Here is an 18525-nt window from a genome sequence, read left to right on the forward strand (position 1 = left end):
CTTTATCCCTGAAAGCACTCCAGCACAGACAACCTTATTGAGATGCAAACATCTGACAGTCAGCATTTTTGTATTGGGCACTTAAGCCCAACCTCACTCACCACAACATAACTTCTGTTAATATATAACAGACTGCAAGGCACACAAAGCCTTTTTGGCACTAAAAAAACCGATGCCACGATGTTTTTTAGAGAAGAAGAAAAAAATAAATAAATCCAGCTGCGCTGGTAGATGCGGCTAAAGCCTGGCAATGGCACCTCCTACACATAAGAAAGGTGGGCAGATAAGATGCAAAGTGGGGTGAGCACATCTACTAAGCCTTTGCTAGCTGCTAGGGACTGCCGCTCAGATAGCAGCAGCTGGGGAGACCTGGGGTAATGCAGAACTGAGGGTTTCCTAAGAAATAAAATACATCGCTGTATTCCTCCATATACACAACATACTGTAAGTAACGACTTTCTAATCTGACTCTTTTTTACTCATTTTTGGCCAGCTGTGCTGCTCCTGAGGTGTAATACTGGTATCGTCACAGTTACACAACTCTCTGAAGAAAAGCTCTTAATCGTAGAAAAAGAAAAAAATGACAGAATGGGAAAGATGGACAAGAATTCACATGAAGGATCCTTTTTCTAAATTGTGTTTTCTAAAAATACAATCCAGTAGTTTTCTAACTTAAAAACACTAAGATAAGAGTGCAGGTAAGAATGCTTTTTCAGGAGAGTGCTTAGTCAAAACTTTTGTTAGGTCAACTTCTGGTTAAGCTCTTGATCTGCAAATGGAAATATGCCCAGCTTTACTAATTTTGTATTGCTGACTATTAAAGAGTAGACCTCGTACAGAACTGTGTCTTCACCATCTACTTTTCTGCCCATTTCCAGCATAACACAGAACAACTAGCCTGTTTTGTTTTGGGATTTTCCCTTAGCTTGAAAGATACGAGGTTTTGTCTGCGCTGAGGATCCCAATACCTGAACTTCCACATGTACAAACATTTAAACACCCCTCCAAAACCAACCACTTCACAAAAAAAAAAAACCCTATATTCAAAGCAAGAGCAGAAACACGAGTTAAGTGAAAACTCCAAGTAAATGAATGATGACCAGAAGGGCAGAGAAGGTTGGTAGGGTGAGACAGTGCCTACTGCTGTGAAAAAGAATGGGGCTGAGACATACCTAAGGTGAAAGTGGTGCATGGACTAAGCCTGTTATTTATACTGTAGGGTGCAGACAGCCTAGTGCCAGACATTTGGGACCTCATTTTGCTAGATATTTTTATCTATACCTGTAGTTTCTATATATTCTTTTTTTTTTCTGTAAACAGAAACCAAGAACTTCTGCAAAGTTTAGATTCCGAACTCCTAATGAATTTTATTAACCAGGTGAAAAAATTCAGCACTGGAGCTGAAAGAGAGAAAAAAGGTGATGAAAAGGCGAGAATGTACTCCCAGCAGTGTCAGCCCAGGCTGGATGGATTTCCTCTGCCTATAGCGTAAGCTCCTATCTTGCCCTGTGAGCCTGCTGAAAGGTAGCACCAATACACCCCTTCGTTTCCCTCAGCATACCCCTTACAAAGCAGGTTTAAGCAAGCCACACATCTCTTGATAGCAGTGATTTCCAAAAACACCACGGTCAATTTTCAGAGATGCTATTGGGATGCAGTGAATTCAGCAAAACCGAACTGCACATGCCTTTTTTCCTAATATTTAACCCACTTCGGTTTCCCGGCTGACGGCTGTGTTATTTATAAACAAGACGTCTTTCAAGCCTTCGCAGCGTGACTGGCGGAAACCCCTCGAATCCTCGTTTCTTGGCACATCACGAAAACACACGAGGCTCTTTCCCAGCCTTCCTCCTGCGGGAGCAAAACCCCACCGCACAGCTCCGCTCCGCCCCACCCCGCACAGCCGCGGACGGGAGGCAGTTGTTATGCTGCGGGAGCAATTAACCCCGGGCTCTTCCCGCCGCCCACCGACCCCCGTTACAGGAGGAAGCGAGACCCCGCACCCCCAGGCCGAACCGGCGCTTCTGTCCCCTCACGGCAGCCGAGGCGCGTCCAGGCCGGGCTCGGCACACGGCGGTGCCGGGGAGCTCGAGGGCCGACCCCCGGGCACCTGCCCCGCGGCCAGGCCGGGCCCTCGGCCCCCCTCATCACCGGCAGGTGCGGGGCGGGTTTGGCCGAGCCGTGGAAGGGACACACACACACCGCACACCGGACCGCCCCCTCCCGCTGCCCGTTAAAGCTGCCGGTGAGGCAGTTGGGCGGCGGTTGGCAGTGTCCCGCTCCGCTCCTCACGCGTCCGCGGCACCCCTCGCCCCCTCCCGCCCGTTGGGAGCGCCGGGGTCCGTGTCCCCTCATACACCGGCGCTGCCCGGGGCAGGTGGCGGCGGGAACCGGCAGCCGTCGCGGCTCAGGTCGTGGCGCGGCGGGCAGCGCACCGGGCCGGGCGGGGCCTCCCCGCCCTCACCCCATTGTTGAGGCCATCTCGGCAGTTTCCGCCCTGGCTTCGGCTCTGTCCGCGCCGCGATGGGGAAAGGGGAGGGAAGGAGGGGGAGCTCGGGAAGCCTCGGGGCCGCGCCGCTCCTTCCGGGACGGCGGGAGGCGGTGCCGCTCACCTGGTGCCGCCGGCGCTGGGGAGCGCCCGAGCCGCGGTCCCGCCGGGCGGGAGGTGAGCGCTGGCCGCCTCCCTGCCCCGCCCCGCCCCGGGCGGGAACACGGTTCCCCGGGCAGGCAAGCGGGCGTCGGGGGGGATGGCACACGCTCCGGCCCCGGGGGCGAGGGACGGCGCTTCGCGGGCGTCGTGGCCGCGGCGGGCGGGTGGGCGTCGGGGCGCCGGTGAGGGGGAGGCGGGCACCGCGCTGAGGGGTGAGGGGAGCCGCCGCCGGGGGGGCGGTCCGAGCGGCGGCAGTCCGGGGGTGATGGAGACCCGTCCCCCCGGGGCTGGGGGGGGCTTCCTGGGGAGCTGGCGGGGTGGCGGGACGGGGAGCGCTGCGGGACGATTCACCTCTCCCCTTTTGTTTCTCTCCAGGGTGTTTGTGCTTCTCCGAGTCTCTCTCCCCGCCCCCGTCTCTCCCGCCCGCCCCGCCGGGACCTCTCCTCTCCGGGCGGCAGCGGAGCCGCCTCAGGGCGGGCGGCGGCAGAGGTGCTGGTGGGGCGCTCTCGCCGTCCAGCCCGCCGGGAACATGGCGACCGGCGGCTACCGCAGCGCCGGGGGCAGCACCACGGACTTTCTGGAGGAGTGGAAAGCCAAGCGGGAGAAGATGCGGGCGAAGCAGGCACCGGCGGCCCCAGCGGGGGCTGCAGCCGGGGGAGAGTCCAGGCCCGGGGGGGCCGCCTCCTCCGCCGAGCTGAACAACAACCTGCCCCCCGGTGGCCCGGCGCCCCCGGCCGACCGCCCGGCGCCCCCCGCCGGCGGGGCCCTCAACTGCCTCAGCCTCTCCAGCCGGGCTGCCCCCGCAAAGGAGCCGCCGCCGCCGGCCCTCGCCGGGGTGCGGGGGTCTGAACCTGCCGCCAGGCCCCCTCCCGCCGCCGCGCCGGGCTCCCCCGAGGGCGAGGAGAAGCTGGCCGCCAAGGGAAAGAGCTCGGGCCCCAGCGCCAGGAAGGGGAAGGGGCAGATCGAGAAGAGGAAGCTGAGGGAGAAGAGGAGGTCGACAGGTGTGGTGAACATCCCGGCCGCCGAGGTGAGCCCGGGGCGGGGGGGGGGTGTCTCGGTCCCGCGGGGGCGGCCGCCCTGCCCGCCGGTGCGGTTGTCCCCAGCGCGTCTCGCTCGTGGCATGGGCCAGCCGCGGTGGTGGAGCCTTCTCCCCACACCGCTCTTCTGCTTCAGGAGGCCTGCACGCAGCCTGGGGTTATCCTGTGGTCCTTACCGTGCGGCATCCAAACAGAGGAGGTGCCGTTTACTCTAAATAAACTAGACCTGTCACGACCTGTGATTTTTTTTATTTTTTTTTTAATGTCCTCTCGCTGGCAGAGGGTAAGTTCCGGGGGTTTTGGAAGATCAAACCGAGACACGTGCCTGTTTAAAGTATGGCCAAAACAATAGTAATGAAAGAAAACTGATTTATCAGCTCTCAATAGATGTTCAGGTGTAAATATTATTCAGTTTAGAACCCAAAAGAATTTCCTGCACTGGAAAAAATGTAGTGGTTTAAAAGAGCATTTTTTTGAAGGCAGAGGAAGATATTTTTATCAGCCAACACCACTGTCCTCTGTGGTTTGCTACTAGTATAAAAATCTGGCATTGATTTATAATACTCCTGGAGGAATTCACAAGAATGATAACTAAGTTTTTTAGCTTTTTTGCAGTTATAAGAAAGGCCACAGGAAACTTTGAACAAAGATGGATTTTAGTCTACAGTTTTGCACTAATGACGCTGACCACCATCACTGCAGAAAAAACTCGTGGTTCTTCTGTTGGTTAAGGTTATAGATTATTAAAATAACAGTGAAAAGTAAGATATTTGTTTCTAAAGCAGCAGAAGAAGATGAAATCATGTTCTCCATACCTGACGTCACTAATAATTTTCTTTGTGCCATGGTAGGCACTTTCACAGCAGACACTTTTGTGTGAGAAGGTATTAGAAGGTGAGGAATGAGTTTTAGGAGAAGTGGAAATCTTTATAGTTGTGTGTTTTGAGAATAATTGTTTGCATAGTCTTTAGTTTGAGGTGTTTGGCATAGGTCTTCAATATTCTTGCTTTGGAAAGCGAGGAGTACAAGTGAGTTCTTTAATTCTCTGGCTTCAGAGCGTACAGGCTTCCTAGGCTGTGGTTGGTTTGTTTTATACAAAGCCCGCTAAATACCTGCCCCCTGTGCTTCTATAGGAACTCTTAAAATGCTGTATCTTCCCTAAGTAAGCTAGTCCTAGCCCAGTTAATAATGGTTTTGCACATTGCAGCACGCAGCGTACAACATCATATTTTAGAGGCGCCTCTGCAGTCACTCTGGTGAGTCTCTTCACTCTTAGAGACTAGTGCCCTGGTTCTTTGAACTGGTTTTCTGAACTACTGTTCCTTTGGTGGTTTTTGGGTGGTGTGGTTTGGGGTTTGCTAGTTTGGTGGGTTCAGTGGTGGTTGGGGTTTTTGCTTGTTTTGTTAAAGTATCGCTCAAAATATGCTTTGCCTTCCAGGAAAACACATTCCTTGTTCAGCAGCCACTAGGATCTTATGTGTGAATTTGCTACTGTAGTTTCTGCTGCATTGTTAAGGGTGGCTTATTTACTAAGGTTAACGCCTGTATTTAGGCATTGAGAAGCAAGTTCTTGCCCATTCCCATATTTCTGAGGGCCTAATAACTTTGCTGCCTGTCACCATGTGTTGGCACTTCTTGGAAACTTCTTGTATCTTTATACTGATTGCTTCTGTAACTAGTGATTAAGCATTCCATCATATTTTTGGGGTCAAATTTTAATAAACATAGGTACCTGTTGTACAGTGTTATTGGGGAAACTTGTTAGTAGTAGGTGTTGCATTTTTGACTGGCACATACTTACGCAAAGCTATCTCTTTTCAGTATTTCACATTTCTTAAATGTTTTTAATCATTAGCACATGCATTCCTAAGAATTATTTAACTAGGGAACACTAGATCATTCCTGATGGTGAACAGCTTCAACAACTGTCCAGTGTCAAATGTGAGTAACTACTCACCAATGAATGTTTTGCAGAGTGTTTACTTGTACCTATGTTTTCATGTACCTGTTGTTTTCATGTACCTATTCATTCATGAGAAAATATTCTAAAGCACTGATTCAACATGGTCAGTTGAAGTTCTCGGGCAAAAGTAGGCTGTGATGTAAATGATGACTTGTTGGAGTAATCAAGTTCAAAATCTACAAAATCTTGCTGTCTTTCTCATTAGATGCCATGTATAGCTTTACCATTCTACAGAATCATAGAATGGTTTGGGTTGGAAGGGACCTTGAAGATCATCTTGTTCCAGCCACCCCCTGCCACGGGCAGGGCCACTTTCTGCTAGACCAGGCTGCTCAAAGCTCCATCCAACCTAACCTTGAACACTTCCAGGGATGGGGCATCCACCACCTCTCTGAGCAACCTGTTCCAGTGCCTCACCACCCTCACAGTAAAGAATTTCTTCTTAATATCTAATCTAAATCTATCCTCTTCCAGTTTAAAATTGTTACACCTCATCCTATTGCTACATTTCCTGATAAAGAGTCCCTCCCCATGTTTCCTTGAGGTCCTGGAAGGCTGCTGTAAGGGTTTCCCAGAGCCTTCTCTTCTCCAGGCTGAACAACCCCAACTCTCAGCCTGTCTTCATAGGTGCTCCAGCCATGGTGACTTGGTAGCAGTACACACTGAATTTAACCACTTAGCACTCATAGCTCTGAGTGGTGTATATTTTAAAATTACTCTTCAGGAGACCTTCTCTTTAGAGATGTACGGGGTGTTTTATTGTCTTGTTTTTCAAGGAAATAGTCTTTCTCTAGAATGGAGTTGCCATTTTATGCTAAACATCTTCCTTTTATGATCAGCATGCTGCTGTGGTGGAGAACAATGTTAAGAGGAGATTCTGGGTAACTGTCAACAAAATGCACTCACAGAAGATACATAGCGCCTAGAAGCTTCTTTGCCCAAAACAGAATACAAAAACAGTTTTTAATCCAAAGAAGTAGGCTCTAATTTCATTTGCAGTGCAGCTAGAGAATTTAATTATATGAAAGGTGGTGGAATAAAGAAAGTAAAAGTTTGCGTTGTTTCAGTTATCTTGAAATAGCCATGAAAAATGTTAGCAGATCGTTATTCATTAATGATTAATTTCTGTTCTGTTCAATAGAAAGGCAATAGAGCTAGGTCTTAAAGAGTTCTGTGTCTTAAATATGTTTTGTATTGAAGTTGGTGGAGAACAGAAACTGTAGGGGAAGCTGTGAAAACCGATGGTGACAGGTTGGGAGTAGTGGTGACACTTTGTGTCAGTCTGACTATAGGCCATTGCTGTACAAGTCTGTTTTTTATCTTCTCAGCACTAGTGCTTATCTAAGTAATGGTGGCTTTTGAAAATGGCTTCTGAAATACTTGCAGATTTTTTCCCTCTCAGTGGTTGCGAAGTAGTTTCCTGATAGCTTGTTGAATCTTAAAAGTCGATTTCACTCTAAATATTAAGTGCTGTGGGATGTGGGTTTTGTTGCCTCGTAACAGTTCTTCAGGTTGTGAAAAGTAACTAAATTGTATCTAATTATCATTACTACATAAATGTCCTTTTTTAAATATTAAGCATTATAACCATTTTTAGCCATGTTAGAAAGCGTTTGTCAGTTTGCAGGTATTTACCTGATGCAGGTGTGAAGTTTATTTGTAACATTTTTCTACTCAACAGCTGTGCTAGTATCTATCCAAGAAACACACAGAGTTTCCGTTATGCTGCACTGACGGTGCTTTGTGAGGACCCACATATAGGATGAGAGTTATGTTTTGTATTGTTACAGTAATTCTTCTGTCCTGCTCCAAGCAAAACAAGCTGCACTGGTGAAAGTGCAGCTTTACTTTTGTAACTGTTTACACTGGAGGATTCTGCTGGCATAGCTCTGTGGGTAAGTTTTTTCTGAACCCTAACCAGGAGAATGACAACTGTTTTTGTGGTTGCCTTTTTAGAAAAGGTGTATATATATCATCAAAATCTTGGTCCATCGAGGAAGGACAGTTGGATAGCTGGGTTTTATTTAATGTACGCTTATAGACAAAGTTTACATTTTCACCTAACCAGGTGGAAGTCATCTAAATTCAGAAGTGTTCTTCTGTTAATAACAGGGTGATGAATGATTTAAAATGGTGTAAAGAACTCGGATCTGTGTATTTTGCACGTGAAGCTGCCAAACTCGAGACACAACAGTCTCCTGACCTGTTCATGGGAAATACCGGAGATACTAAGAGAGTAGAAGGTAGAAGTGATTCAAACGTGGAATCTGCATAGGATGTTCAGCCAGTCTGTGTTCAGCTCTTGTCTTCTTATTAACAGCAATAAGGGTATGGTTTGTTGAAACCACGCTGTTGGCTTGCTGCCAGGAGTCTGCCTGCCTCTTCAGAAGGCACTGCCTGTGTGGTGCTTGGTCGGTGTTATACCAAACAGCAGCATTGTAAGTAAGCAGAGAGCAATGAGCTCTTTCCATGGGGAAAGTTCCTGCTACTGGAGTAGTCCAGCATGCTAAATTGTGTACTGACAGAATGTTGCTGCGTTCCAGTTGGAAAAACTTAAGGAAACTTCAAATGCCAAATGTGTCAAGCATAGCAATTACCGGGTATGTTGTAAAGTAGTTGAAATCCTTCTCTGAATGGCTGGAAACTAGAGAGAGGAGTAGAATCCTGTTCTAGTGGTTGGGCTCTTTTGACCAGAAGTTTGCCTTCAGCAGTATCTTCCCTAGTGATTACCTACAGATTATGTTAAATGAAAGAGAAGTTCTAGCCATTTCTTCATATTAATGAGGGAGTGTCTTTGCATTGTCTAACATACCTGTGCATTTTCTGGTAAAACGGCTTCTTTTGGGGGGGAAAAAAGTCTCAATAAGTGTTTGTTCAAAATATTGGAAAAAAAAAACCCAACCCAAAACACCTATTTCTGACTACTGATACCCTTACCATCCATGCAGAGGTTTTAGTGTTATGCTGGAAGTCTGAAATGTGTTTATTTGACCTGGATGACCATTCATGATATGTTAGGCCATCCTCCTGTTTGCTTTGTCTAGTGAATACATTCATCTTATTGTGGTTGCATTTATAGATCTTCCTGCAGATCTGGCAGGGTGAAAGAAGCAATATAAGCATTCTCAGAGTCTGGTAGAAGAATCTTATCGAGATTGTTTACATCCAGTCTGTTTTGCTGTTGATGCCTTTGTAAATTCTGATTTTTTTGCCTCTGGGCAATACCTGTTCAAGGGCATATTCTTTTTTTCTTTCCATCTTTTTTAGCACATGATAAACTTATATGCCTCTTCTTTTTTAACGCCCCCACCCGCCCCTGTTTAACAATATGCTTTAATATTCTGACAATTAGCAAGGTAAGGGAGATAATTGGTCAAATAAATCACATAACTTTCTAGATTTCTAAGTTTATTTTCAATTCCAGAACCCTTGTAGAAGCTTCTTCCAAACCTGGGGTCTCTATGCCCTAGGATAGCACTGTTTTGGAATAAGGCTAGGGAGTACAGTAGTTTTCCAGTGGAAAATAAATATGCAAGTAGTATAATTTCTTTTTAAGAGGTGATATGGATAACTTTATTCTTGCTCAATTTAATAAGGCTGTTTTCATAGAGAAGCAGATTATAGACCAGTACCTACAGCTGCAATTCACAAGACTCAACCAAAAAGTACCGATTTTTTTTTTACGCACTTAGTTCTTTTTAGTTCAGCACTCGTTCCTACTGGAATGGGAAGGACAGTGACGGAGAATTATCAGAAGCTGTTAATGTTCCCTCTAAATTCTTTAGAGTTTGCATTTATCTCTAAGTGGAAAGGTTAGTTTTTAAAATGATCTTTTAATAGTTAGGTGTAATTGGAAAACATTATTGTACAGTTGGGTTTTTTTCACTCTTCTGTTTTGGGGTGAATCATATGAAATGATACGGTTATTAGGTGGAAAATAAATGCAATGTAAGTAAAGTTTTTCCTCTTCTGTTGAGTACTGAATTCTACAGCAAGTAAGAAAAGTATTTAGTTTAGGTTGTAATTGGTGGTTGAAAGCTTGTTAATGTTCAGCCTTGCCAGTACTGCCTTTTCTTGCCAGTCTGTCATGTAGCCAATAACCTTAAATAAATGTAGATGTTGGTTGACTGAAGATAAATAATCCTTTGTGCTCTTTCTAGGCTATTTCTCAAGTACTGAAGACTGAAACACTGTCTATCCCATCATGGTTTGTTCCTAAAGCTTACTTAAAAGGCAAGATAATCTGGAAAAAAATGCTGTAGGGCAAAGAGTAAAAAGAGTCTGTCAGCTGTACGCTTGTCTACTTCTATGCTGAAATATATGAAGCATCTTGCTTTCTGGTGGAAATCGGGTGGCTTCAGTCTCATTGAAAAGCACAGGGAGAGAAGTGTTCATATGACCAATTATTGCACTGAATTGAACATGCTTCTAAGTATTGCTAAAAATTACTCATCTGGCAGTTTTTTCAAAAGTTGTGTGTAGCTTCACTGTGACAGTAATTGCTCTGAAAATGTTTAATTATTGTTGTTCTATAAAAATGCTTTAATCTAATCCTCAAGTTGGAAAAGTTCACTTAAATGATAGGTTGATGGTTTCCTACAAATCAAAAAGAAACTTCTGCTGCTTTGGCTATTTGAATCTAGTGGCTGAGACATATAAATGTGAAAATAATAACTTCAAGTTAATTTCAAGAGATTTAAACTCTTATCCTAAATATGAATAATAATATTGCAAGGCTATACTGTAGCTGAAACCTCATCACGAGAGAGATACAGACAACCTGCCCCTGGGTCTGATCATGCGTTTAAAGCTAGGTACTGAAGATTTTTCAGCATTGACGTGTAATACGTTACACTGTAATAGGAAAAGAATCATAACAGTAATATAGATTGGAAGGCATCTCTGAAGAAGTCATCTGGTCTAATCTCCTGCTCAAAGTGGGGCCAGTTTTGATCAGATTGCTTATGGTCTTGTCTAGTAGCCTGTGGAGGCTGGTCTAAATAGCAGCTCTGCCTTCCAGCCTCTCAACCTGTCCCTACCGGTTTGGTGTCAGCCACAAACTTGCTTAGAGTACCTTCCATCCCATTGTTCAGGTTGTTAATTAAGGTGTTAGGTATTATTGTCACTAATATCAGCCCCTGAGGGATGCCACTTTACTGGCTGCCAGTTGAAGTTTATTTCAACCTTTTGATCTTGAAGATGCGGCCAGTTTTCCGCCACCTAATAGTACACTTTTGTGGGCCATATTTAACCAGCTTGGCTTTAAAGTTACTCCAGGAAGACCAAGTCAAAGGCCCTTCTTCACCTTTAAAGGAAACTTTCAAAGTTTCTGGAATTTCTGCTGGTGTAGAAAACCCTAATTCGAGAGTTGTGTACACTAATATAGCTGAATCATTAAAGCAGTCGATGTGAGAGAAATTGTTTAGGATTTTCTTGTTTCTTTTTGGTAGTGGAAGTGCTGGAAAACTTTTGCTTTTTTCAAGGCAGTAGGACAAAAGAATAAGTAGTTTGAAAGATAGCAAGAGGTCAGTCCATCCTGTTGCTCTCTTGTACTGTCTCAGGTACATAAGGCTATTAATACCTTGGAAGAGTAATACTAAAATAGATTTTCTGTGGAAAACTCGTGGTATTTTGATATTTAATATTAACATGTAAACAATATTATAAACCCCTAAAACTTTAGCATATTTTAATGAAACTACCTTGAATGATGAATAATGAGTCGGTGCTTTGGCTTCATTCTCCAGTTGAATCCGCCTTTGTTATCTCATCTCTCGTTACATTGATTTAGAACTGTCATCTGAAGGTAATGGGTTTAAATAGCAATCTCAGGTATTTGTAATAGTGTTTTTAAAAGTAAGTTCTAATATTCACAGCTGTGGAGGAAATAATAGTTTAATGAGTATACCCTGAAGGTTGAACAAATGAAAGGATAAATGGAGAAGCACTCCAAAGCTGCTGCATCTAAAACCTCAACATTTGGAATTTTGTCTCCAAAATGCCTTCATGATTTTGGGGATCCTGATTCATCCTAAATCAGAATATTTAGAACTAATAACTGGGACACTCATTTATTGAACACATCAGGAAGGAGATGATTGGAATAAATGATGAAATACAAAATATATTGTAGGATAAAATTAGACTTTTGTCTTTATTTCTGTACTAGAAGGAAAAAAAATATAGACTATGCATTTTGGACTACCCCATTTTAACTTTGGTTTGATTCTTTCTAGTGAAACTGTGCTGATTCTAGTTCCTAATTTCCAAAGCTAAAAGTAAATTAGTCTATGATTAATTTTTTATTTTTCTAATGTAGGTTCAGTAGGCTGAAGAATACCCCCTCGAAAAAGGGAGAGGAGGGCATTTTTAATAAAAAAAAGTGAGAGATTTGTGCCTAGACTGGGGTGTGTGATATCTTTGGGATTTATGTCCTTATAACAATTTCTTTTGTGAGCACTACTTTCATAAATTATTACTAATTAAAAAAATGGAAAAAAGTAAAAAATACAACCCTTCTCCACTGAGTTTCACAGATGTAACTTTCTCTGAGGATACGGGAGAGCGAATACCATGAATGGATTAATTTCCGCAGTCATTCATAAATTACCAGAAGCCTTGTGAATTATTTTGTAATTTCTCCAGACTTGGATTATAACTTTCCAGCAGGCTGTTTGTGCTTTGAATATACTATATCCCAGATGTGCTACTTTCAAAAGAAGCAAGCTAAAAAAACCCCAAACCACAAAACCTCTCAAAACAAATAACCCTCCACCTCCTATGTGAGAGAAGCAAAAAACCATCCCCCTAAAAACCATCCAACTCTTGACTGTTATGCCTGGCAGACTATAGCTTACCCTATTTCAGTTTTGCTTTATGGGACTTGAATATTTGTGCATCTCCGATGGCAGCTGAATTTAGGCAGACCTATCTGTGCTGCTTAAATAAAATTTTCTGTGCCAAAAACATGGTATCTGTATATATATTTCTGTATATCCCAGTAGAGCTGGGGGGAAATAGATTCCTTTTTCACTAGGAAAGGTTAAAACCAATCTCACCCCAACTTTAAATTAAATATAATATGAATTAATATGCAAAATATCTATTGTCACAAACTTCTCATGCTTCTTTCTTCATTGCATCTCTGGAGCATAGTTGTTTTCTAAATCCTTCTGTAGCTCGAAATGTACAGGGCACTTTTGAAAAGGTCACTGTTAAGTGTTCAGTTCCACGTAAGTTTGTACTGATCTCTTAAAACTATCTTTATCTGGTTTGCATTCATTACACAGATGCAAACTCATGTGTGTGTTTCTCTATGACTTTTTTCTTTTTTAAGTTGGACTTGTGTATTTAAAGACTTTCCAATTGGAAGGCCGTAGGTGGATGGCTATTTCCCGTGCTTCACAAGGTCATGGGAAATTAAAATAAAAACCACAACCCTGATGTTTTATTTCAAGATTTTACTGTATTTGATCTGCTTGCATATTCCTAGGAAGGACTGGATGAAGCATTTAGGTCTCTTACTCCAGGCCTGCAAATGTCATATGCAACTCTATCGTATAGTCTTACCATGTAATAATCATGTGTCATCTTAAATGTAGCCAGGTTTTGTGCCTAATATGAGAACATCACCCTGGGTGAAGGTAAGCTTAAAAAACCAAAATGAAACATACCAAACAGAAAACCCTCAGAGAAACAAAGTAACACTGTGTCAAATGTAAATTTTACCTATCTTAGCTCCCACCCACAAACCAAAAAATAGGTGCTAGGCATGGGCTTTGCACAATGTGTTATGCAGTACTTCATCGACGAGGAGATTGCATTAATTTTCTTCATCTGAAGCCTACATAGGTAACTAATGTTTTCAGTCTCTCCAAGTTGGAGACTTTTTAGTAGGTGAGAGACTTGCAGAGGCAAGGTCTGGGGCAGCACTGAGTGTCTTCTGTGTGTAGACATTGAATCTAAGTGCAGTTAAGGTTGGAAGGAACCTCAGGAGATCTTTAATCCAACCTGGTTGCTCAAGGCTTTATCCAGTCAGGTCTCGAAAACCTCCAAGGATGAAGACAGCCTTTAGGCTCTTTAGGCGGTGCTTCCCTTCCGGTGCTTGACTGTCCTTATGATGCAAATGTTTTCCCTTCTTTTGGTCAGAGCCTCTTTCCTTTAAATTTATGTCCATTGTCTCCTGCTATGCACTGCTGCAAAGAGCCCAGCTCTATACTCCGTGACTGCCTGGGACAACTGGAAAAAAAGATGCTTTTGTTTTTTTGGTAGAGCAACAACCTATGTGTGTTTCATTCAGCAGAAATAAGAGGTGCTGTAATGAGATCTGAGGCACAGAAGCAGGATACCTGGGCAGAATGCATCCAGTACTCGGATGTGGGAAAAGTGTTGTGGAATAACTGCTGTTTGTGTGTGTATATATATGTGTCTAAGCCAAATGTGTATATGTATGTGTCTAAGCCAAATGCATCAATGAGCAGAGACCGGAGTGGCAGGCAGAAGCCAAGGAAGCAGCAGATGGGATGTCCTATCTTTCACTGTTCTTCTCAGCACTTTTTGCCCTTGCTAATTCTTTTTCTGAGTCATAGGAACCTGTGCATGTCCTTCTTGTCTGCTGTAGTTACTGGTGTGTATTTTATGATTTTTTTCCATGCAATAAACAGTTTAGTGTTTGTAGAACATAGAATCGCATGATGGTTTAGGTTGGAAGGGACCTTAAAGACCATCTAGTTCCATCCCCCAACATAGGATTTCAATTGAAACCTGCAGTCATCTGGACCAGTCTCTTCCTGCTGTGTGCACATAAGGTACATTTAATTTCTTTGTAAAGCTCTAGCTTAATTTTTCCTCTCTGTACACTTTTAAGAAGATAAGACTGATTATAGTGGGTCTGATTAAGGTGCCACCTAGCTCCGTGTCCTGCTCCTACAGTGGCCATAAACAGTTACAGAGTAAGGAAAACCAAATGTAGAAATCTTATCAGGTATTTGCTGTAAATTAGTTTTCTAGCCTCTTGGCAGTTCTAATCTTGAAGACTTGCAGCATCAGATGAAGCTTACTAAATAGACAGAAATTAAAATGAATTTATCTGCCAAGTCCTCATTCAGTCTCCCCTTGATCTTGTGTAAACTGTTAGTGTGCAAAAAATCATCAGACAATGAAGTCCATGTTTCTGAGAACCATTATATAGGAAGAGCCACCTTTTTATTATTATAGTTTTCTTCTCTTCCCTCCAAAAACCCAGTGTGGTACCTGTTAGCCCCACATCATGATCCCTCTTCACTAGGTATTCTAGAGCAAGGCTGTCATAATGATTAAGAGGCATTTTCTAATTTAATTTTGTTTCCTTTGCCAGGATCTCTGGTCTGTTCTCTTGCTCTTGTTTGACAGCCTGTTACTTATAGCCATCAATCTACTGCTATCCCTTAGAACTGGTTTTTTTTTTTTCTTTTTTTACTGTGGGGGGGACTGTGGTATTTTTTCTCACTCTGTGCAAGCACTTGAACTTCCAGATTTTTGTGGCTCACCTGTTGAGGAAGATGGTTCATCTGTTGTAAACCTTGGCTTAAGCTGCTGTGGAACCATATCTGAAGATGAGAGGGTTTTTTTGCTGATCTGTTCACATCCACCACATGTTCCCTTGTAGGCTTTTGCTTTTGGAACTAGGTTATTCATCCAGATAGATTTAGAAACTTTTTATATGCTGCTCTTTTTCGTTTGAGATACAGGCCCTGTCTGTTGTACCACTTTCAATGAGAAGTTCTGGATGCTCATCATAAAAGTTCTTGTGCAGCCAAGTTCAGGTGACCTCACTAACTAGCTTATTTTAGTTTATCAGAATTTTTAATAAGGGCAGACTTTTGAAATACGTTTCTTGTTGAAGACCTTTAAAGTGGAAACATGAATATTTTATTATCTGAACCAACCACATGCAGTTGTTAAGTACAAAACAGCAAAGTATTTCATATAACCTTTTCTTCTGTAATGTCCTCTTTAGTTATAAAACCCAATCTCTTACTCATTTAGTAATTCAGATAAAAAACCTGTGTGCTGTAACATCTAGAGGTATACAGGCCCTAACAGATAAACAGTTGGCTTGAGCTTAAAAATGTTAACATTTGTTTTTCTTGTATATTTAGTCTTTTCATTTCTATATTTTGTTCTGGGGAGAGAAAGGGGAAAACTACTTCAGCATTGCCGATTGCTGTTGAAATTTTTTTTTCTTGTATGTAAAAATTGAGGCTCCTGTGTTTACAAATAGTACATGGATAAAGGCTACATAAGAAGCTAGCTGCTAATGATTGAAGTAGTGGCAAAATAAACAAATGCAATATTCATTCTTGAATGGGTCATTGATTTAAAATAGTTTCTTAATTGTTTACATAGTGCTTTTTGTCTTGTTTTACCTCCTCTTTCCAGCCAGCAGCACTAAAGGAAATTAAGCTGACCTACATCTTTTATAATTGGAAAGGGTAGAGAAGTTTTTGATACTGAATGCTAAATTAGATGTTAGCAAATGAAAAACAAGTTAGTTGTGTGTTTTGTTTGTGTGTTTTTTTTGTTTGGTTTTTTTTTCCTCTTCAGTGTTTAGGTACATATTTACATACTAAGGTCTTCTTTTAGGTTAAGAAGCAGAAAACTGTTATGCTGTGGCATTCCTCAGGGGTCAGTACTGGGACCGGTGCTGTTTAACATCTTTGTCCGTGACATGGACAGTGGGATTGAGTGCAACCCCAGCAACTTTGCCGATGACACCAAGCTGTGTGGTGTGGTTGGAGGGAAGGGATGCCTTCCAGAGGGACCTGGATAGGCTTGAGAGGTGGGCCTGTGCAAACCTCATGAAGTTCAGCCAGGCCAAGTGCAAGGTCCTGCACCTGGGTCGTGGCAATCCCAGGCACAAATACAGGTTGAGCAAAATGACAAACGACTTGAGAGCAGCCCTGAAGAGAAGGACTTGGGGATGCTGGTGGACGAGAAGCTCAATATGAGCCATCAGTGTGCACTTGCAGCCCAGAAAGCCAACCGCATCCTGGGCTACATCAAAAGAAGCATGGCCAGCAGGTCGAGCGAGGAGATTCTGCCCCTCTACTCTGCCCTCATGAGACTGCACCTGGAATACTGCGTCCAGCTCTGGAGTCTCCAACATAAGAAGGACGTGGACCAGTTGGAGAAAGTCCAGAGGAAGCCCACAAAGATGATCAGAGGGCTGGAGTACCTCTCCTATGAAGACAGGCTGAGAGAGTTGGGGTTGTTCGGCCTGGAGAAGAGAAGGCTCCGGGGAGACCTTACAGCAGCCTTCCAGTACCTAAAGGGGGCCTACAGGAAAGATGGGGAGGGACTCTTTATCAGGGAGTGAGGTGATAGGATGAGAGGTAACGGTTTTAAATGAAAGAGGGTAGATTTACGTTAAATATTAGGAAGAAATTCGTTACTGTGAGGGTGGTGAGGCACTGGAACAGGTTGCCCAGGGAAGTTGTGGATGCCCCATCCCTGGAAGTGTTCAAGACCAGACTGGATGGGCCTTTGAGCAACCTGATCTAGGGGAAGGTGTCCCTGTGCATGGCAGAGGGGTTGGAACAAGATGATCTTTAAGGTCCCTTACAACTGAAAGCATTCTATAGTTCTATGCTAGATTAATTTTATTTTTTTTACAAAACAGCTTTCCCCCCACCCCCACCCCCTGTTTTTTTTTTTTTTTATAAGAGCATTTGTTTTTCTGGCCAGGAATATGAAACTTTTCAATTTGATATGTTCCTGAATTTAAAAAATAAGTATGTTCTTCAAGATCTTCTGATCTTATGAAAGATGACCTTTATTGGAAAGTTTAGGAGCTTATTCATGTTCTGGTATCCTGAAGCAGATTATTAAACAAACCTAAGTTCACAAAAGCTCTTCAAACAACAGTGTTCTATGAGTAGCCATTTAGAAAGACCTCTAAGAACTCCTAGTCTTCTCCAAGAGCTCTTAGAACTAATTTAATCTGAATAATTCTTCCAAGGTGCAATGAACAGACTAGTCAATTATGTGGAATATAATCTCAGTTTCTTCACAGGTTAAGCTAGGAATTATTCATTATTATTACTGATCAATTAAGCAGTGCTTTGCCAAGCCAGAACTGTGCCAGCCTTATTAGGCTTAGTATTTTAAAGTATTTTAAGGTAGTTGTTCTAAGTTTGGCAGCAGTTGTGCTTGTAGTCTGTATCCCAGAGTGTTAATAACAAATTGAGGTGCTGAGTGTGTGTATTTTTCCCTTGTGCTGATGGGGCTTATTAATTTTTGTAGTCTAAATCCAACCTGAAATAGTATCATGACTTCAATCTTCATGTTTTCAACAAGCCAAGTATCAAAAGCCATATTGATCACTGGTCAGACAACAGTACTTGGCAATACCTTACTAATACCTTAGTCAACTGACTAGCTCTCCTCATCCTGTGTTATATGGCACACGTTCTTTAGAATGTAGAAACTCAATTTCAGCACGTGTAACCTGCAACCCAGCGAAGATTCCTTGCATGGCTGCTCCAGTCTTCGTACTGTTATTCAAACTATTACCGTTTCAGAGGTGCCATTTGAGGACCAGTAATTTTTCCTGAAGCTGGTAGCTACTGGAGTTGCCTCTGGAACAGAAAGTCAAAAGCTTATCTTTCTCTCTTTTTTTTTTTTTAGGAGTATTGTAGGCTTTTATGTAAATAGTCATGTAACTTCTTACATACTTACATTGAAAGTTTTCGATGAAGTCTGTTTTGAGTACAGATCTGGGTATTTTGGAATGTGGGAGGTGGACCGGAACCTGGAAGTGCTCGGTCCTGTAGCAAATTGTGTTCTAGACCTGTACTAAACGCGTTGCTAAACTTCTGTTACACAGCCATGTTTAG

General features: G+C 43.1%; 1 protein-coding gene across 1 annotated transcript in view; it reads left to right on the plus strand.

The window, feature by feature from the left end:
• Positions 1-3025: 3025 nt before the first annotated feature.
• Positions 3026-18525, plus strand: part of PAWR (pro-apoptotic WT1 regulator) — an 83563-nt gene continuing 68063 nt past the window's right edge. The window contains exon 1 of the mRNA XM_054182840.1: positions 3026-3677. Coding sequence (XP_054038815.1) covers positions 3180-3677 — 498 coding nt within the window. The 5' untranslated portion in view covers positions 3026-3179. The remainder of the gene's footprint in view (positions 3678-18525) is intronic.

The sequence above is a fragment of the Rissa tridactyla genome, chromosome 1 (assembly GCF_028500815.1).
Source record: "Rissa tridactyla isolate bRisTri1 chromosome 1, bRisTri1.patW.cur.20221130, whole genome shotgun sequence".
Taxonomy (NCBI): Eukaryota; Metazoa; Chordata; class Aves; order Charadriiformes; family Laridae; genus Rissa; species Rissa tridactyla.